Source organism: Rhyacophila brunnea, unplaced genomic scaffold (genome assembly GCF_057557595.1).
Source record: "Rhyacophila brunnea isolate RB1 unplaced genomic scaffold, BYU_Rbru_1.0 scaffold_6, whole genome shotgun sequence".
Lineage (NCBI taxonomy): Eukaryota > Metazoa > Arthropoda > Insecta > Trichoptera > Rhyacophilidae > Rhyacophila > Rhyacophila brunnea.
Window position 1 is genome coordinate 14,328,749 of NW_028233276.1, and position 19,966 is coordinate 14,348,714.

At 36.9% G+C, this 19,966-nt stretch overlaps 1 protein-coding gene across 1 annotated transcript; it reads left to right on the forward strand.

Moving 5' to 3' along the window:
- The first annotated feature begins 597 nt into the window (after positions 1 to 597).
- Positions 598 to 18,859, forward strand: LOC147065242 (facilitated trehalose transporter Tret1-like). Its single transcript, XM_085956381.1, has 8 exons — positions 598 to 856; positions 3,266 to 3,495; positions 9,527 to 9,850; positions 10,160 to 10,274; positions 12,515 to 12,652; positions 14,648 to 14,865; positions 15,374 to 15,556; positions 17,355 to 18,859. The coding sequence occupies exons 1-8, from the start codon at positions 781 to 783 to the stop codon at positions 17,628 to 17,630; spliced, it is 1,560 nt and encodes a 519-aa protein (XP_085812507.1). The 5' UTR covers positions 598 to 780; the 3' UTR covers positions 17,631 to 18,859.
- Positions 18,860 to 19,966: the final 1,107 nt, after the last annotated feature.

A 19,966-nucleotide genomic window follows, 5' to 3' on the forward strand; every position in this document is an offset into this window, starting at 1 on the left:
TTAATATTCCTTGATTTAAAACACAAATATCTGAGGTGTTTTCAAGTTATGTATAAACTATTTTCTTTTTATATAATAAATAAGATCAAGATTTGAGAATGTAACATTCTATATAATTCATGACTGCGATCGCGATTGACGGGTTGGACATGCCTGTTCTATTGTAAAACCGATGCATTGGCATCTACAAAATCTTAATAAAACAATAAATTATGTGGAGTTAATTGCATGTTTATTAAAATTCAGCTAAGAATAATTAATGTTTTATGAATAATTTTAAACAGATAAGCGAAAAAATGCTAATGTTAATCCTATTATTTTAACATTGTGTTTTATTTTTTATATACCTATAGACAATGTATTTAAATTTAAATAACACGTTTTTTTATAGTTCATGCTTATTCATAGAGTACCTACATTCTGTTTCCCATATTGATTTGGCCTTATATTGACCAATAACAACTTCCTCAAATAATATATTATTATTTATTTTTATCTACATCTTTTAAATCATTTAAAATATAATTATAATAATTATATTTTAAATGAACTCAATTAAATATTCTTAAGTGATACCTACCAAGTTTCTATTCTTTTAGTTTATGATTGTTTACTATGTAAGACTGTTCAGTGAAATAGTGTTGTGTGCGTTAAAACTCTTGTAAATTCTTCAAAAGTCAAATTGAACGGCTGTACAATATCAACTAACTATAGGTTACTTGTTGTATGCCCAACAGATACTGTCAATTAAATATATGTTAATATTATTGTATTGTAAGAATGAGTCACTTAAATGTCGATAGGATAAAATCGGATCAATCCAGTTTACAAAATCAAGTGATAGCTGCAATTATAGGTAAGTTTCATTGTAATAAGAATTATTGTTTGGACTTAAATATGTAATAATGATAATTTTGTAGTATATTTTTGCATTAAACATTACATGTGTATGTGGATTTTAACCAAACTGGAACATGTCCTATTATAATAATAATATCACCATGTTTGATCATCTGTTTATTGTTGGAACACATTTTGTTTACATTAGAACCTTACAAATCATTTTCAAATCTGTTGAGAAAAAAAACTTCTATCATGAAATTATATTTTAGTCTTACGATGAATGCAGCAGAGGCGAGGGGTGAAGGTAGGCTTTTGGTAGGATTCGACATAAATATGATATGATCACATGGGCCTCCACAGAGTAGAGGTTTGTACTAACAGATTTTGTTTTTTTACGAGAAATGGATGTCAGCCACTTGCTCAACCTATTAGACCCATACCCTGACTCACACACAAATTGAAAAACAATATGTGTACTTGCCAGACCCATGATTCGAACCTGGGACCCACGCCATTATAGTCCAACGCTTAAGCTGCGCGACCACCGTGGGTTAATAGTGGGCACTAATCTTTGTCAGTCATACATATTTGTTTTCATTGAACTAAAAATACAATCTATTTGCAGATGGTGCTAGTTAGTTTTTAAAATTCAATCAAACCCTACCTAATCCAAGCAATGGTAGATAACAGTCAAAAAATATCTAAAACTATCCCTACTTTTAAATATTTTATAGATAGAAGAATATTTTTTATCGATTATGGTAGTATGGTATCTATACGATTATTTTATCCACCCTTTGCAACTGGAATGCAGTGTGAGCTAGCTGGCAATTGAGGTGCTGAGATTTGAATGAATACAAGTGCACCGGTGACTGATTTGAGTAAATTTACTTCAATGTTAAATAATTAGTATGCGATACTTTTGGTAGAAAATATGAATTTTTTAATTATCAAACTGGTATTTTGACTATCTATCGGTAAACATACGAGTACATAATAATGACAGCGAACAATTGATTTTGTCAATGAATTATTTTGAATCAAAAGTAAAACATCGCCTTGACTGAGACACATGTGTTTAGGGATTGCAATACCGAATGAATATCAATACCAGTATTTCAGTATTTCTTATTGAATACCGGTTTGTCAAAAAATATAGAAAAAAAAAATACCTACATATCAATAATAAGATTATAGTTATTAAAATCTATTAAAAATAACATTTTATAGCAACCTAATGTACCTGATGACCTTTATAAATATGTATACCTAGAACATAGTATTTTAGAACTGCTAATTTTTACAAATACTATAAGTACCAGGTACAGGAAAATCTCGCTCAAATTCAATTTTGTTGGATGTATTATCAACGTTGGATCAATAATTATAGAATAATTGATATTTGCCACGAATGTTTTCTTTTTCGAAATATGTTAATTCATCGTGACAATTCTATACTGGAGTATATTTGAGGGATTTTGTTTTATTCTTATTTGTCCGGTGGTTGCTTTTCCGGTACAAATCTTGCGATCGCTTTCCGTTCTATTAACTTCCCGACTAGCTAGACATTTGAAACTTTTAGAATATATCAGAACACAATGCCAATGCGTTTTTTTTAATACTTTTAGCCATCTTTAAGTAGAATTGAATTCATTTTCAGTTAATTCTGTTTTGTATGAAAAGTTATTTCGGAGGAAATCCGTAATCCAATCTACTAATATTGGTTGCTAGGGGGTCTGGGGTCCTAGCAACAAAATTATTAATATATACGTGCGTTACTATGGAAATCAATATGAATGTTAAAATGACATTTCAGTATTATTTCTATCAAGTACAAATTTTTTTGATCGTTTAAGCTAGTCAAGTCAAGTTAATATGATTCAACAGAAAATTTAAAAACATTGTATATAAAAAGTTCTTTTTATCTTGTAATTATTATTATTTAACTTTTATTCGTGTCAGGCAATAATATATTTGCGTTTTGGTAGCATTAATCTTATACACTAAATTGAATATACAATAATATTATATTATAGTAGTAAGTAATGTAAAAATAACATTAAATTGATTTTTGATAAACATAAACATGTATGCTTTCGTAATACCGAAAATACCGGTATTTTCGATTTTTGAAATCAGTATTTCGGTATCGATAAATAATTGAATACCGGTATTTCCCTATGTGATTTAGGAATCCCTATGTGATTTAGTATGTAAATTTACAAAAAACTAAAAAATAATTACAAAAATATTATGTAAACCTATTTTGTTTAATTTATCTGACTCAACCATTTTTTTCAAGATTTTTCCATAATATGATGTTACCCACTTGTAGAAGGTTTGCCAACCTTGCTCTAGAACTCACCAACTCAATCAAAAGGGTACAAACACATTGTTAATATCATTCTGATATCGTTTCCAGCAAACTTAGGTACCCTTTCATTTGGCGCTTCAATCGGGTGGCTGTCTCCAGTGCTTGATGAGATCACGTCGGATGATTCTCCACTGGGAGCCCCCATGAGTCCTGCTCAGGTATCCTTCGCAGGGGGGATCTTCTGTCTCGGTGGTCTTGCGGGACTTCCCATGTTTACCATCATCGCCAGCAAACATGGAAGGAAGGCTGCTGCCTACTGTATTGGTTTACCACTTGTTGTATGTAGTAATATAATTTTTAACAGAATCATTTTTTTCTTCTTCTATTAATATACTTACATAATTATCACCACGCAAACCTATTAGAAAAAAAAAAAAGAAAAATATTAGTGATGGGTGGCAATCAAACTTGTTTCCATCGGTTTACAGCCAATATATTTGACCAATATGGCATTTTTGACCAATTAAGCGGCTGTCAATTAAGTGAAATCTTCATAGAATTAAACAATAAATATTTTTATTTTTAAAAAAATTAAAGATTTATTTCTATACAGTAGCCAGGAGAATTAAGCCAGGTAAATTATCAAAAAAAATCTCAAATTGCAAGCTTCGTATTTTTCCGTTAGGTGCCTCTTTTCGCCTCATAGTATAAGCATCCCCCTTAAGCGGAATTGTTCGTTGAATATTTTCAGTACCTAGATAGTAAATCGATTTTGCCTGTAGCCCACTTTCAAATTTGCAATGTCTGACAGCTAGGGTTTGTGAAATCCTTGGGAATATCGTTCTGTTTTGTTGAAATGTTAAAAAACACATTCCGGTTCGTGAATTAATAATAAAGTAATTAAATTCATTTATTTTACATTTTCAACATCCTCATGATCTGTGGATACATTGTATATTATTACTAAACTAAAAACAATATTTTTGGATGTAGTTTTATAGCGCCTGTACACATGCATGGAATTACTGTCGGTAATTGTGCTTATTTTAAACTGTCATGACAATAACTGCTTACACGTTATCACCGGCCTTCTGCGCGCTCTGAAGCGGAGATGGCAGGCCGTGATAACGTCAAGGTCAAAGCGGGGGTGGGGGACAGAAACGCACGGGGTATTTGGTCAAGGCTGGTTTATTTCATCGTATTGCAGGGTAGTCGTTACAGATACGATACAGGTTATTGTCGTCGTTGGCGGTCGGTTGGTAATTGACGGGCTGCAACGTGGTGTCGCGGCTGGGCTGCTGATTGATTGCTTGGCATCCGAGGCGAGTCAGTGCTTGCGGCGTGGCGATCTGCCGATGTCAGATGTGGTCTTTTTTGGCGGGCTGTCCGGAATGCTGGCTTGGCTTCGCGTCCGAGGCGAGCGAAGGCGAGAAGAGATTTCGCGGTCGATGCTGCTGGTTCGGCGGTTGATGTAAGAGAGATCCTCGCTGGTCGACGTATCAGGCAAGAGAGAGCTTTCGCGCCCATCCAGATCCAACTGCCAGATTTGCGGCGTCCTGTTTTATCCGTCGGTCGGGAAGCTCCCTGTTTTACCGACGGATTGACTAGTGGCGGCGCGAGCGGCCGTTTTTGATAGACCGCGTCTGTTTTGGCGGGAATTTGACGAATTTGAATTTCAAGGAGACGGGTTCCGCTCGGCCGAGGGTTGCGATCACCGCGAAGAGTGGACGTAGGCTGTGGTATTTTGGGAAATATGATGGTTCGGTCCGCCCTTTGAGGTAGTCTCCTGTGGGAGATTTCCATCTGGTATCAAACGACCTCTCCGGGAAACGACCGAACCGTCGTCTTTTCCATCAGCCTACCGTCGCTTGTCCTTGGGGGCCGGTTCACCTCTGTGCGGCTTTGACGCGTCCGATGGTCTTGGCGTGCTTGAGGCTCTTTCGTGTCAAAACTGCTGAGGTTTCCACTTCCACATGGTGGTTCCCTCGAATCGACCAGCTCATCGCATCCTTGGGCCGTCGAAGAGTGAGGTGGGACCTGTTGCGCCTGCTAGTCGCCGCCATTGTGTGACTAGAGACCAGGGCACCAATCTCAGCTTCCTCGTGAGGTTTTCGCGGAGGTGTCAGACATGTCAGTCAGGGACACTCCGTGATAGCACCGGTTCCAAGAATAGACGTCTGGTGATGGGGTCTGGTGTTGGAAGTGGGACCTTGAGTGTCGTCTTCTCGCACGTCCAAGGCGTCGAAGCGGTTTGGCCATAGGTGTCGTAGTTTTAAGGCGGGCGTGACATCCTCGCTGGCGTCGGATGTTTGTCAATTAATGCTGGGGGTCTTGCTGTGTCCCTGGAATCTTGGCTTCCGCTTCAGTCTTCTTGGTCCCTCAGGTTGCAGATCCGATGTAGCCTTGGGCCGTCGGCGATTGAGGCGGTGTCTGATGTATCTGCTGGTCACCGCCGGTTGGGCAACCAGAGACCAGGCGACCAACCTCGGTCTGCCGTAAGGTATATCACGAAGGTGCTGGGCGTCGCGCCGGGGCACTCCGTGATAATGCCGGTGCCAAATGGTAAGCGGCTGGTTATGGGGTTTGGTACTGAAGCTTGACCTTGGGTCTTTGCGAGGAGTGTCGTCTTCCAGTGCGTTAAGACTCGCTAGGCTTGATAAGGCTAGTGGTTATGCTAGGCGAGACATCCGCGCTGGTGGCAGATGATTCGCCTGGGTTTGAGGTACGAGCGCCGTTGGCTGGCACCTCGCTGTGCTGGGTGACGTCGGTCACGAAGAGCGTCGGCGTCGGTAGCCGGGGCATCTCTGTGTAGCGTCGCGACGCCGTTGGCCATGACATCTTACGTATTCCTCCGTGGGCCAGGGTCGACGGATGATACCGCTGGTCGGAGGAACATAACGATGCTGCTGTCACGTCTTGCGATGGAGCCGATGTCGATGATGCTGTTGTCGGGCGCCACTGGGGTGCTGATGTCCAGTGTTCGGGACCACGCGGCTTTTGCGCGGCCCCCAGCATTGTCTGGCTATGCTTTCTACATCGAATGAATTCGTGAGAGTACGTTCCGCGCGATCTCGTGCGTCATTTCCGCTGCGAGAAACGCATCGCCGCGTGTCTCGATGTCGCGATTGCACGCGCGAAACAAGGTCAATTTGACATTGTAAATACCGGCCGTGTGTTTCTCCCCCGGTAGAGTGAGTACTCGCAAATGTCACTGCTTGAGGAAGTTCACAGTTGTACTCACTCTGCTGGCGTATCTCAGGGTCGATGCTGGCTCCGGTGGACACAATCCTGCCCACAAGCCCCACGTTGGGCGCCAACTTATCACCGGCCTTCTGCGCGCTCTGAAGCGGAGATGGCAGGCCGTGATAACGTCAAGGTCAAAGCGGGGGTGGGGGACAGAAACGCACGGGGTATTTGGTCAAGGCTGGTTTATTTCATCGTATTGCAGGGTAGTCGTTACAGATACGATACAGGTTATTGTCGTCGTTGGCGGTCGGTTGGTAATTGACGGGCTGCAACGTGGTGTCGCGGCTGGGCTGCTGATTGATTGCTTGGCATCCGAGGCGAGTCAGTGCTTGCGGCGTGGCGATCTGCCGATGTCAGATGTGGTCTTTTTTGGCGGGCTGTCCGGAATGCTGGCTTGGCTTCGCGTCCGAGGCGAGCGAAGGCGAGAAGAGATTTCGCGGTCGATGCTGCTGGTTCGGCGGTTGATGTAAGAGAGATCCTCGCTGGTCGACGTATCAGGCAAGAGAGAGCTTTCGCGCCCATCCAGATCCAACTGCCAGATTCGCGGCGTCCTGTTTTATCCGTCGGTCGGGAAGCTCCCTGTTTTACCGACGGATTGACTAGTGGCGGCGCGAGCGGCCGTTTTTGATAGACCGCGTCTGTTTTGGCGGGAATTTGACGAATTTGAATTTCAAGGAGACGGGTTCCGCTCGGCCGAGGGTTGCGATCACCGCGAAGAGTGGACGTAGGCTGTGGTATTTTGGGAAATATGATGGTTCGGTCCGCCCTTTGAGGTAGTCTCCTGTGGGAGATTTCCATCTGGTATCAACGTAAAAGTGCTGACTGACTCTCCAATCTCATTCTTCAAGAGTAAGCGGGACGCGAGGTTGTCATTTTATACTACTATCTGACAGGTCATATTGAAAATCGGAGAAAATAGTTCGTTTTTTTACCGACATGTTCTCTATCTCCCTTCTTCTTGTTCTCTATCGCTCTACCGCGCAGGCGCAGATCGAAAATAATCTTACTTGCGCGGAAATAAATCATCACAATTTGGAATCTTCCAATCTTGTTTGATTTATGCATGCAATCTTGCCAACTGTAGGATAATACATGTCTCCCCATACATTTTCTTACTGCGCACAGTACATCCATGCACGTGTAAACGGGGTATAATTCTGCAAAATTATTTTAATTAAAATCACATTTATAGGGTGTTCATCCAAAATTTTCGAATGCGATTTTACGCCAGATATATAATACGCCCGTATAATTGCGTTCATCCAAATTTAGTACATAAGCATCTCGCCGAACCCGAACACCTAATGCCCCTCTACTCAGTGTTGCCATCTTTTCAAAGTGGAATTATAGTACAGAGCCTCCAAAATTATAGTATTTGGAGAAAAGGTATAGTACGCGTTATCATCTGTTGAAAATGTATAGGGTTTTTGTTTCTCTCAGAAAAAAAATAACGGAGAATTTGAGCAACTCCGAGACCCTTTTTCATTTAGGTACCTCTTCCGACCAAAAATGCTTGACGAAGAATTCAAGAAATTTCATTTTAAACCAAAGTCAAGGGTTTTTTTACGTTTTTCGAGCAATTGTTTTCCAAGTTCTCCAAATCTTCTTATATTGTGAAATTATAGTACTTTTCACCAATCTATCGAACGAAAATATCAAAATTTTAGTACTTTAAACATACTTTTTCCGATATTCAAAATTATAGTATTTTGGGAGTACTATACCTGTTTTATATCGTACATAGTACGCGGACCAGCGATGCCAACCGTACTATAATTATAGTACAATACTATAATTTTAATTCCGCAAAAAATGGAAAATACTATAATTTTACGGCAAATATACCAAAATACTATAATTTTAAAGGATTCTAGACGAAAAATGTTCCTGTACTATATATTTTTCAGAAATACTATAATTTTTTTGCCATTGTACTATAATCAGCATAGAAAAAGATGGCAACACTGACGCGGACCAAAATTATAGTACAAATACTATAATTATAGTACGGTTGGCAACACTGCCTCTACTATAAGTTTAGCGAAACCGATTGCTAAATTCGGCAGAGTCCATTTTTGACAGATCGCAACTGACAGCCCGCGTTTGTTGATAATTGTCATAGGTTCTTGTTTTCTTCCGTATTTCATTATGATTCAGTGTATTATTTTGATTATTGTCTAATGGTACTATCTATTTTACAATTGATTCTATAATTGGTGCTTATTTTATTCAATCATGAATGCTTTATTTATAGGTAGTAAACTTTGCTTTCGTAGATAAAGCTAATCTACAATGCCGCAAATTTCGTAAAAGAGGCGACGCTTTCAAATTTAAGAGTCTCGTTAGTAAATACACATCAGACGCAGATTCATGAAATCAAAGTAATATAATATTTTGAACAACTCAATTCACATGATTATGCTGGAATCGATTTATGCATAATAATTATATGGTAGGTAGGTATACTATCACGATAACCATTTACTTTCATTTGTTTATATTGTAATGATTATTTATTCAATAACGTTTATTCGGCATTCGGATTATCCGGCCATAATGTAGTATTAATCGAAAAATAAAAGAAATAATATGAAAGTAAATGTAATAGCGAGTTCAAAATATATGGACCACTAGGGATATCTAGCGGCAAAATGTGAGAAATTGTCATTTATTTGACAGTTAAGTGCCCATAGACATCAAAAACTGACCATAGAGAAAATTTTTTTTTCTGTTTTAATATAAGGAATACTTGTTTCAAATAGGCGCGCATGTACAAACACCGTTATTTGAATAGAGCATAATGGAACACGGCGGCGCCCGTATATACAAATCCGAAGCTAAGTGGGTGAACACTCGACAAGTTTTATTACGGCAATAAACGGTTTCGGCGTAAGGTGAGACCGTCATAAACCATTCGGTTCGGCTTATTTCCATGGAAACCCTATTAGACTTAATATTGGAAAAAAAAATTAGCACACTAATATTCTTGGAAAATTATCGAGCGTACATAAATCCATTTCCATTTTGACCGCTCCGTCGTGCAAATAATCGGTAATACACTGTACTTTCAGCTGCATGCAGGAATTGTCTGAAGTTAAAATAAATAACATTATCACTTTTCAGATAGGACTATTTTTGAAATTATGCGCGACCTCAGTGATTGTAATGCTGGTTGGACGATTTATGTGCGGCGTTGGTGGAGGAGGCGGTCTTTCGCTGCCCACTCTGCTGGTGGGTGAATGCTGCACACCACACATCCGTGGCCTACTCGCCACTCTGTTGGTTGTCTTCTATTCGCTTGGTTTGATCACGGCATTCGTGCTAGGAGCATATCTGCCATTTAGAATCTTCACCGGTGTTCTTATGGTAATGCCAATAGTTTTTTTAATTTGCTTTTGGTTTATTCCTGAGACACCGGTGTACCTTCTCAAGATCGGAAAAGAAGAGGTTAGTTGTTTTGTTTTATATTTTCCCCATTCAGGTAAAAGTGCCAATATATTATAATAAAAAAATACTCATTATAGCACAAGGTCACTAAGTGAGATGAAATTCTGTACCAGACTAATTCAAAAAAAAAAATCTCAAAAACTTCATTCATTCATCTCAAAATTATTTTTCTGTTGATAGAGACTTTTGTCTGAATGGCAATGATGTCATGTACCATAATAACTTTTGATCCAAGATCGTGTACTTAAACTTAAGCCATACACAGACAATAATACTAGTAGTGATGGCAATTATGTTTTATATTTTCAGGAAGCCGCTAAAGCGATTGCTTGGTTTCAAAAAATCCCTGCTAGCGGAGGAGGTGTTCGAGCTGAACTTATGAGGATATCAAGACAGCTCAGAGGAGCAGAACCCCTCAATATCGGTACATAAAATCTCTAATCATTAACTCTAAAAATGAAATCTCGATACTTAGGAATTATGTAACGATTACATGTCACATACTTACCTATCTAGCGCTACAGATCATTCACACTCATGGCCGACTGCACAATCGTCACCTCTATTCCAAGCCTTCTTTTTCCAGTAATTCGAAGTCAGTTCATAAACTACCCTGCTTCAGAACTTTGGTGCATGATGATGGCTTTTACAATTCTATTTATTAATCTGTTCTGTGGATTTAATATTTAAGATATTTTATAGAAAGAAACATATTTTTTATCTAATGTCTATTAATGGTTTACTTTAGGCAGGGTTTAATTGAATTTTAAAAACTAACCAACACCATCCACAATTTGTATTCTTAGTTCAATGAAAAATAAATATGACTGACAAAGTTTAGTGTACACTATCTAAGTCGGATCTCCGCAACCCAGTGGCGCACCCAGGGGGTGGGCCAAGGGGCCCTGGCACCCCCCAAACATGAAAATTATCAGAATGATTTTAAACATTGAAATTTAAAGCCAATAAACTATACCTTTGGGCTTAGACAAATAAAAACACGGCAAAAAATGATTTGTAATACTCCAGCACCCCTTTTAGAAAAAATTCTTAGATTTTAATTTCTAACACAACACTAATGTCAGGTTTTTTAGAAACCCAATCCTTAATGGAACTGTCAAAAAAATCTCGGTGTCCACCCGAATTCCGGAGTGGTGTAGGTCATGGCTGGGGAGGGCTGACAGGGTTCTAGCCTGGGGGCCCGGGCTGTGGGGGGCCCGGCGTGTCGGGTTGACCAGATAAGTGAGATAAACACACATCATAAATTAGCTTTAATAGTAAAAAATGTCGCCTGCGGCGCTATTATACTTCATGATCATGAACATTTTCAATTACTTATATAATTGTGCAATATATTTTTTGATTATTATGTGTCGATACTCGACAGCTCCATTATTAAAGTTATTAAAAATCGCCAATAATTCACTGTATAAGTACCCTTAATTTGAACTAAAACACAATTTGAAAAACGTTAATGTAGTGTTTCACACTGCCTTTAATCTAAGCGGTAGGTAGGGGGCACGCCAAATATCCTAGCCTGAGGGCCCGTATCAGGATGTGGGGACCATGGTGTAGGTACACCGAGTGGAATAGACAAAAGACCGATAAACGAGAAATTAGTCTGTGAAGAAGAAAAAGGGCCTATGAATCTAATTTACATTCTCCTCCTTGGGCCCCCTCCAATATTAAATCCTGGGTGCGCTACTGCCGCAACCTAACTGCACTCTTTCGGCATTAGTATGTAGTTATGTAAGTTTCATTTGAAAAAAAAATTCCGCTATCCCATTTTTTGGCTATAAATGTGCACCTGGTGACAGTAAGATTGAGGTTTGTTAATATTTGCCTAGTTGTGCCACTCCACTAAAATGTTCTGGGTAAGCAGATGATAAATCGAATCTTAACCTGATGGTTGCCGACCCCCGATTGTGGATGGCACAAGAAAAAACAGAAGTAAATAGTAGGTAGATAGGTATTTTTTAAGGTTCCTCAACAGTAAAATATGATTTACGTAACTGCTACTATCTGAGATTTGAATATTTCTATGGAATTGTTGGAAAACATGGAATATTCAGAACAAAATGATTTTTTAGGCAATGAAAGGTTATATGATAACTCTCACATAGAAAAATTGTTTATACTATTCAGTTGAGAGCTCTCTTAGATGAAATAAATGTCAAATAATTGGCCAAAATGGTATTTTAATGTAAAATGTATACATTTTTCCAAACTGCCTTGCGTAATAATAGCACCTGTACACGTACATGGATTTACTTGCATTAATAGCCTGTATTTTAAACTATCACGATAATAAACGTTTACACGTAAAAGTGCTGACTGTCTTGCCAATCTCATTCTTCAAGAGTAAGCGAGACACGATGTTGGCATTTTCAAATGGTTTAACCTCAAAATTAGTCTCTGCGCAGCGTAGTTGGTTTTTTTATTGGAAGGTTCGCCACTATCGTTCTACTGCGTAGGCGCAGATATCGAACAAATCCAACTGTATTATTTGATTCATGAATGCAAGCTTGCAACTTGCATGTTAATACATTTATATACGTGCATTTTCTTGTTATGGCCCCGATAATACATACCGTCAGGTGTAAATCCATGCAAGTGTAAACGGAGTATGATGTCAGCGATATTTTTATTATTACATTATTTCAGGATTCGAACCAACAAAAAAAGCACTGGCCACTGAATTGGAATGGATTCAGTTTAAGAAGCCGGAAAATGAACAAAAGATGCTATCTACATATTCAGGAAACGCAGTAAATGATAGACCGGGATCATGGAAACTTCTATGTAAGCATTTCACATCAGCCTGTAACCAATTTTATTTTATTTATTTCAACAGGTTTAATATTGATTAGCACTTTCTAGAATAGGCCAAGACCTGTTGTGGATTGTAGAGCCAAGAAACTTGATGATATTTGAGGTTGCTTAATCATGTGGTCTTTTACTGATGCGTGTACTGCCTCGTATCGTTGGCCAGTTAAATCTGAATGCACCGGTACGTTCACGCTTTACCTCAGAAACAAAAAGGTGGACGTCATTGTGCACTCAGATGGCAATGGAATTAACTGTATATGAGAAAACAAGTTAGTTATGAGGGCGGGGGGGGTTTGATATGCTCATAACAAAGAGAATGAAATGTTCCGAGATGATATTATACTAATAAATAATCAAAATGAGGATCAAAAATGTGATATAATTTTGACAGGTGGGTAAAATATTTTGTGACAAAATGTGGTAATGAGAGGAGGGGGGATTAAAAATACCCTAAAAGTGTGATATCATTTATGAATACCCGCCAACTTTACTGGCAAATGGAAATAACCGCTCTGACTCCATATCACCATAAGAAGTCAATAATTCTTGACTGGTCATGAGGGCTTCTCTGGCTGTTTGGTCTTGTAGATTAGTTTACATTAGTGAAATCGGCACTTTTGTTAGTTAAGTGGTGATTGCACTAATGTGATGATCGCATTGTGGGTAAACGGCGCATTTGTTCAAGGTATTCTGCCATTTGAATGTATGCACTGCGATCATTGTATAAGTAAAATCACACCATTACTTCAGTTTTCTTTGCTCTTCTCTTCTAGCGTTTTTAAAAAATAAATTTTGAAACCTAAATCTTGGATAGGTGCTCTTAAGATATTCCCAGCCCTGAAAACTGTGGATGCCTCTCATTATTACTGCGTCTCGTGATACGCCCTGATTAAAACCGGGTGTGGTATGGGGTGGATTATATCCCCTTTTATTGTTTGAAAAACAAACTAGTCATTATTATCAACTTTGAAGTAAGTTTCTAAGCAGAGTATGTGGGCTTCTACGAGTGGACATGCAGTCAGCTACTTCACTTGGTCGCTGGAGGCTACTCAAAACCACTAGTTTTTCAGGTTATCCGATCCGCGCCGAACAATATGTAAAAAAAAACTGCAGAATGAGTCTCAAACATACTGTCGAGAGCCGTTACTTTATCTGTAGTCTCTGGATAATTGACTGGTTCGTCCTGTGCTTTGTCCAAGAAATACAAAGTATTCTGCGACAACACCACATTTTGAAGGCATCAATTCATATCTGAATTCCTATCTGAATGCAGAACTATTCTAACTCACATTTGAAATATTTCAGAAGGGAGAAACAAGGTTGAAACAACTTATGTCAATCATTTATTATTTGTATGGACTATTGATGAAAAAAATGATATATAAATTTATCTATATGTATAAATAATAAATAACTTAAGAGTGTACATAAGCGAAACGGCAAATAATTTTCAACTATAGGTGCGACGAAATTTCGGACTGGCTGCCAATCGGAGAGCGAGAGTCGAGCTGTGAACACATCAATTTGTTTTGTGACGGCGTCGGGGGAATTAATTCTTAAATCGTGTAAAGATGACTAAAAAACATTACCCATTCACTTGAAAAAGAAAACATGTCAATGAATATATTATTATTATTACAAATAGAACAATAAACATAACACTAAATGGACGCATGTTGAATTTTTATGACAAATTGTTTTGTTCTTCACGCGTTGTTTGCACGTTGTCGCGATCGTTTTAGACCATGCCCCAGCTGAAGTATAGCCTTAAGTAGGCTGTTTCAAAGATCACTTCTGTAAAATATTTCAAGGCACATATAAATAGGCAATTATTGCCATCGCTCTCTTCAATTATGTATACTAATTGATACAGTACTAATCACTATAGAAGCTTTTATGTAATGAGTGAAGTTATGTACATATATCGGTTTAACAAGATTACTAATGAAGTGTCGGCTTTAATTACAGTTACAGAATCCGTGTCTAGGAAGGGACTCCTATTGTGTATATACCTAATCATATCGCAAACCTTGATGGGATTGTTCGTGTTGGATTCATATTCAGCGATAATATTTGAGAAGGCGGAGACTGGAATGTCCAGCGATGCCTGCGCTATCATCTATGCTGTTATTCTTCTTATAGGAACCACTTTAGGATCCCTCCTAATGGACAAATTAGGAAGACGGGTAATTATCACGGTTCTAAAATGACACCAGAATATCTCTAAAATGATATTCTTATATCTTGTGATTTATTCATTGAATAAAGTGCAAGTACATTAATGCTAAATTTTGGAGAGATCTTGACGTCGTCTAGAAATTATTGCTTTTTTTCACAATCCAATTACATAGATCTTTCTTAGAATCAAATACAGAATTTACAACATTATCTTCTGAGAGCAATCAATTTCATATGTAGTTCTTTAGTAACTTCAGAGACATTAACTTTGATAAGGTTGAAATACTGATTTGAGTTTAATGTTATGATTCTCAAAGTCACTGCACCTGTTGTTGTATTCACCAATTAATACATCTATGATAGCAAAGTTTGGATTCGTTAAAAGGCCGCCGTTAACATCTTCATTCAGTTTGTCTATGTATACGGCTTCTAGCCTTTAACATATTTCCATAAAATTGCATCTTGCAATACCTGGAATTACATCAATATATTATAGAATGATTGTTTACATTGCAGCCTCTACAAATCATTTTATCGGTAATGGTGTGCGTCGGCCAGGGGATTCTGGCGTGGTGCTTCCAGGAACCCTCTGCACCAAAATGGTTTCCTTTCATCGGCCTCGTCATCGGGGTAATCTCTTTCAATGCCGGACCGGGAATGATGCACTATGTCTTCGCCTCTGAGGTTTTTGCCAATGAAGTAAGAATCTTTTTTGATTCAACATTGATCGATTCATTAAGTATTTAATATATTATGTTTGATAATAGATAGACGAGTATTTTTTGACTATTATCTATTGCTTGGTTTTGCAGGGTTTAATTGAATTTTTAAAACTCACCAACACCATATTCTGTAAATTGTAGTCTTATTTTAATTAAAACAAATACGTATGTATGACTGACAAAGCTTAGAATGCACTATTTATGACGGATCTTAACAGCCTACCTCCACCCTTCGCCACTGGGTAGCATACAGCCGTTTTAAATATTAATGTAAAATTAATAATTTTTCCTGTAAAAGATTTCTGTATCTACCACATTAGCGTGAAGTAGATAATTTTGACAGAAAATAAGTCAAAGTTGGAGCTGCGTTGAACTAGAGCGATGCAATAGACTCGATGTAAGTGCTGTCAGGAATGGAAACCGATTCAATAATCAAAAATCACTCTGTGTAATTCGTGCGCACTAGAAGAGATCGCATTTTCACTTGTTCAAATTTAAATTAGTTCATTATAGGTGTAAGTATAGTTTTAAATCTGTATCCGTAATGTTTTTTATTTAATGTTATTTATGTCAATTTATTTTGTCAAATAAATTTTTGTATCCATTGTTAGTTGTCGTAATAGATTTTTGGGTCGGGGTTGGGAAGTACACACGGTGGTAACCCAAAGATCTATTACGATTAAAAACAACCATGAAAGTCTCAAACATTATATTGTTAGTTGTGTCAAAGAAATTTCATTTAGAGTTTTTATTTTTAACAAACGGGGGTTTGTTTTAGAACTGTGTTCAATACTTGATCAAAAGATAATTTGTATTTTTTTTCTAATAAAATATTGTGTGTGTTATGTATTTTTGATAAATCTTATAGTCCGGTAGCCGGGGCCGATAAAAAAGACCTTGTTATGCAAAAGGTACGGTTCTTCTAGTTTTTGGGTATGTTTTAAAGTTTGTGGTCCTAACGGAATGGCACTGTAGCGCGCTATGTATTAATTATATAAAAATATATTTCAAAGAAAAGCTGTAGAGAATTATGTTTTCTACAGAATTGATAATGACTATTTTTATTGTTGTACCTAGTAGTGAAGAGATATTGTGAAAAAACTGATTTTGTGCACCATTTTTCCAAGGACCCCCCCAAACTCTAAACCATATTATCCAAAAATCAGATCAACCGTACCTTTGTGCATGGTAAAACTACGCTGCTATTATAGTGGAATAACATATTCTTGAAATTTGTCTGTCATTTCTTCTAGTGCACACGACTTTCATAGGATAAATATAATTACTGCCACCATTATTATTTCCGACTGCTCTTAAATGAAGCCTATTGCATCGTTTTCTCTCGCTTAGCGTCACTCTAACTACGTCATAATATTATTATGTTCTGTCAAAACTATCAAACGTCACACTTATGTCATATGTTTATACTGGCCTATTGTGTGATTGAAATATGTGTTGTATTAAATAATTTTTATTTGTGATGATTAAGTGATGCATTCTATAAAAAAACTTTTATAACTTAAAACTTTAATCAACGACCTTTGAAACTGTTGTTTTAGCTTCACTTGAATAATCTCCTATATATTATTATCCTACAGCTTTGCCCGTTTTTGCGAGCGATTGTGTGCCTTATTCGTTATGTCCGATGGGTTCAAACGTCAAGCTGGCGAGAGCCAGCTGGCTCAGCTAGTAATATATAAAAGCTCTAATAACATAATATTATAAGGGAACTTTTTTGAGTGTCTGTATTAATTTTAATATTTATTTGTCTGTAGATCCGTGACACTGCAACTAGTGTGGTGATAGGATTCATATGGATAACAAGCTACATGCTCCTTCAAATTTTCCCGCTGGCAATTGAAGCGTTCCAGATCCACAATATATTTTATTTCTTTTCCTTTGCGTCTCTGATCAGTGCTATTATTACGTGGTTTGTGCTGCCGGAGACGAAAGGCTACACTCAAGAGGAGATCATGCGGAGACTTGCCGGCTTAAAGCCATCGAAAATCCTTTTGGCCGATGAAAGGATGATTGAAATGCCAGATATTTGAGAAGAATCAAAAGTAGTACTACGATTAATAATTATGATGATGCTGATGTATTATTTTCAATGTTAAAGATATTTTTTCATGAACATAATCTTGGGATTGCTGCGAAAAGTTGGTAAGTCAATAATTTAGGTATTTAGGGTTACCAATGGATTAATTGTCTATGCTAATATGTATGCTAGAAGGAATCGAAGGTCACCCGATTTATAGAACATGCAAATAAAGCATAAAGAAATTAGCATTATGCCTGATTTTAGAGGGCAAGTCAAACTTCCATTGCAATTACTCCATAAAATGATTTTGAGACTTACCAACTTTTAGCAGTAAACCCACGATTATATGAAATATTTTATTGGTGTTGTAATATATACATAAACATTAATTTAAGGCATAGGGTGAAATGACAGGTACTGTTGGTGTAGAAGGAACTATAATAATATATGAATTTTAATACGTTTCTTTGAATATAATATACTAAGTGTTTCGTATCTAAATTATTGAAACAAAAATAAATATTTTTTTTAATTAAAAGATAAGCCTGCAATTTAATTAAAAAAAACTATAATAGTATAAGGTTTCATTGAAATCTTTCATCTTATTTTTATAATAATTGTTTTTATTCCTGAGTATACATTTTTGGTTTCATTTTGAAAATGGAATCCATGCTATTTTTTTACCACGTATTCTTGTTTGTTCGGTGGTTGTTTATCCAGTACAAATCTTGCGATCGATTTTTAACTAACTTCCCGACTAGCTAGACATTTGAAACTTTTAGAATATATCAGAACACGATGCCAATGCATTCTTTTAATACTTTTAGCCATCTTTAAGTAGAATTGAATTCATTTTCAGTTAATTCTGTTTTGTATGAAAATTTATTTCGGAAGAAATCCGTAATCCAATCCACTATTATTGGTTGCTAAGGGGGGGGGGGGTCCTAGCAACTAAATTATTAATATATATGTGCGTTACTATGGAAATCAAAATGAAATTTCAGTATTCTATATTTGTTTGTTGAAATGAAAATTATTTGTTGACAATAATTGCCTTATTTGTCCTAAATTATTAATACATAGAATTGCCAAGTTTATAATATGATTCAACAGAAAATTTTAAAATTACAAGATAAAAAGTTCTTTTTATCTTGTAATTATTTTGTTTGGAGGCTAGGGGAAATATTTGAACCAGTCTGTAATAAACTTTATTATAAAAATAAATATGTTTGTCGAGAGCCCGGCCTAGTTAAATCATTTATTATCATTTACCACTCCACTCCCTTGAAATGAAATCATGACTCAAAGCTACCTGCAGACTATTGATAGGTAACCAGACGTCGAAAGATTATTGATTTTTTTATAATATTAAAGAAAGTATCAGGATGGCAGGAAGAGGATATGAAATTTGTCAACGTCAACAATAGCATGTGATAACAGTCTATTTACGTTATCATGTTTGTTTGCAATATAACATTTTTCTAACAATATTTCACTTAAGTAGGTATGTGCTTATTTATTTATACACAATTGTATAGAATCTTGTTGACGTATTGGACGTGTAATAAAACAGAAAACGTAATTTCTTGACTTATGTGGTTTTACACAATGGACATAGAGCAAAGTTATCTTTGGTAAATATTATATTTCTTATATAATATAATATTAAAGATTTCAGGTAGGTATGTAGTGTTAAAGCTGGGGGGGGGGGGGTGGCGAATCCAATAAACAATAACTTATACGTAATAAGGTATCTAACAATTCCACGATGGCCGCGCGGCTTAAGCGTTGTGGGTCCAAGGTTCGAATCCTGGATCTGGCAAGTACACATATTGTTTTTCAATTTGTGTATGAGTCAGAGTATGGACCCGATAGGTTGAGCAAGTGGCTGACATCCATTTCTCGTAAAAACAAAATCTGTTAATACAAACCTCTACTCTATGGAGGCCCATATGATCCTATTAGGATCGGACATCGTCGAAGAAGAAGAAGAATAAGGTAGAGAGATATTTATTTAAAAAGGATGATTACTGCATAGTACATTAATATTAGGAATAATTAATTGATCGAATGAGTGTTTCGCTTACCAGGCGAGAGTTTTAATAAATTTTGCTAATAGTCTAGTCGTTGGCCTACAATTTTAGATTTTGATTTTTTTTAGGATAACAGATAAATAGTTATATTGGCCTCTGACATTCCCAGATAACATTCTTTAGATAAAAGAGTGTCGACTGAGAAAACATCTTTAACTAAGTAGATTAAAAAAATATTACAAAATAATTAAAACATTACATACAATATCGTTTATTTACTATTATGACAAGTAATTTTTAGTGTTATTTGCCT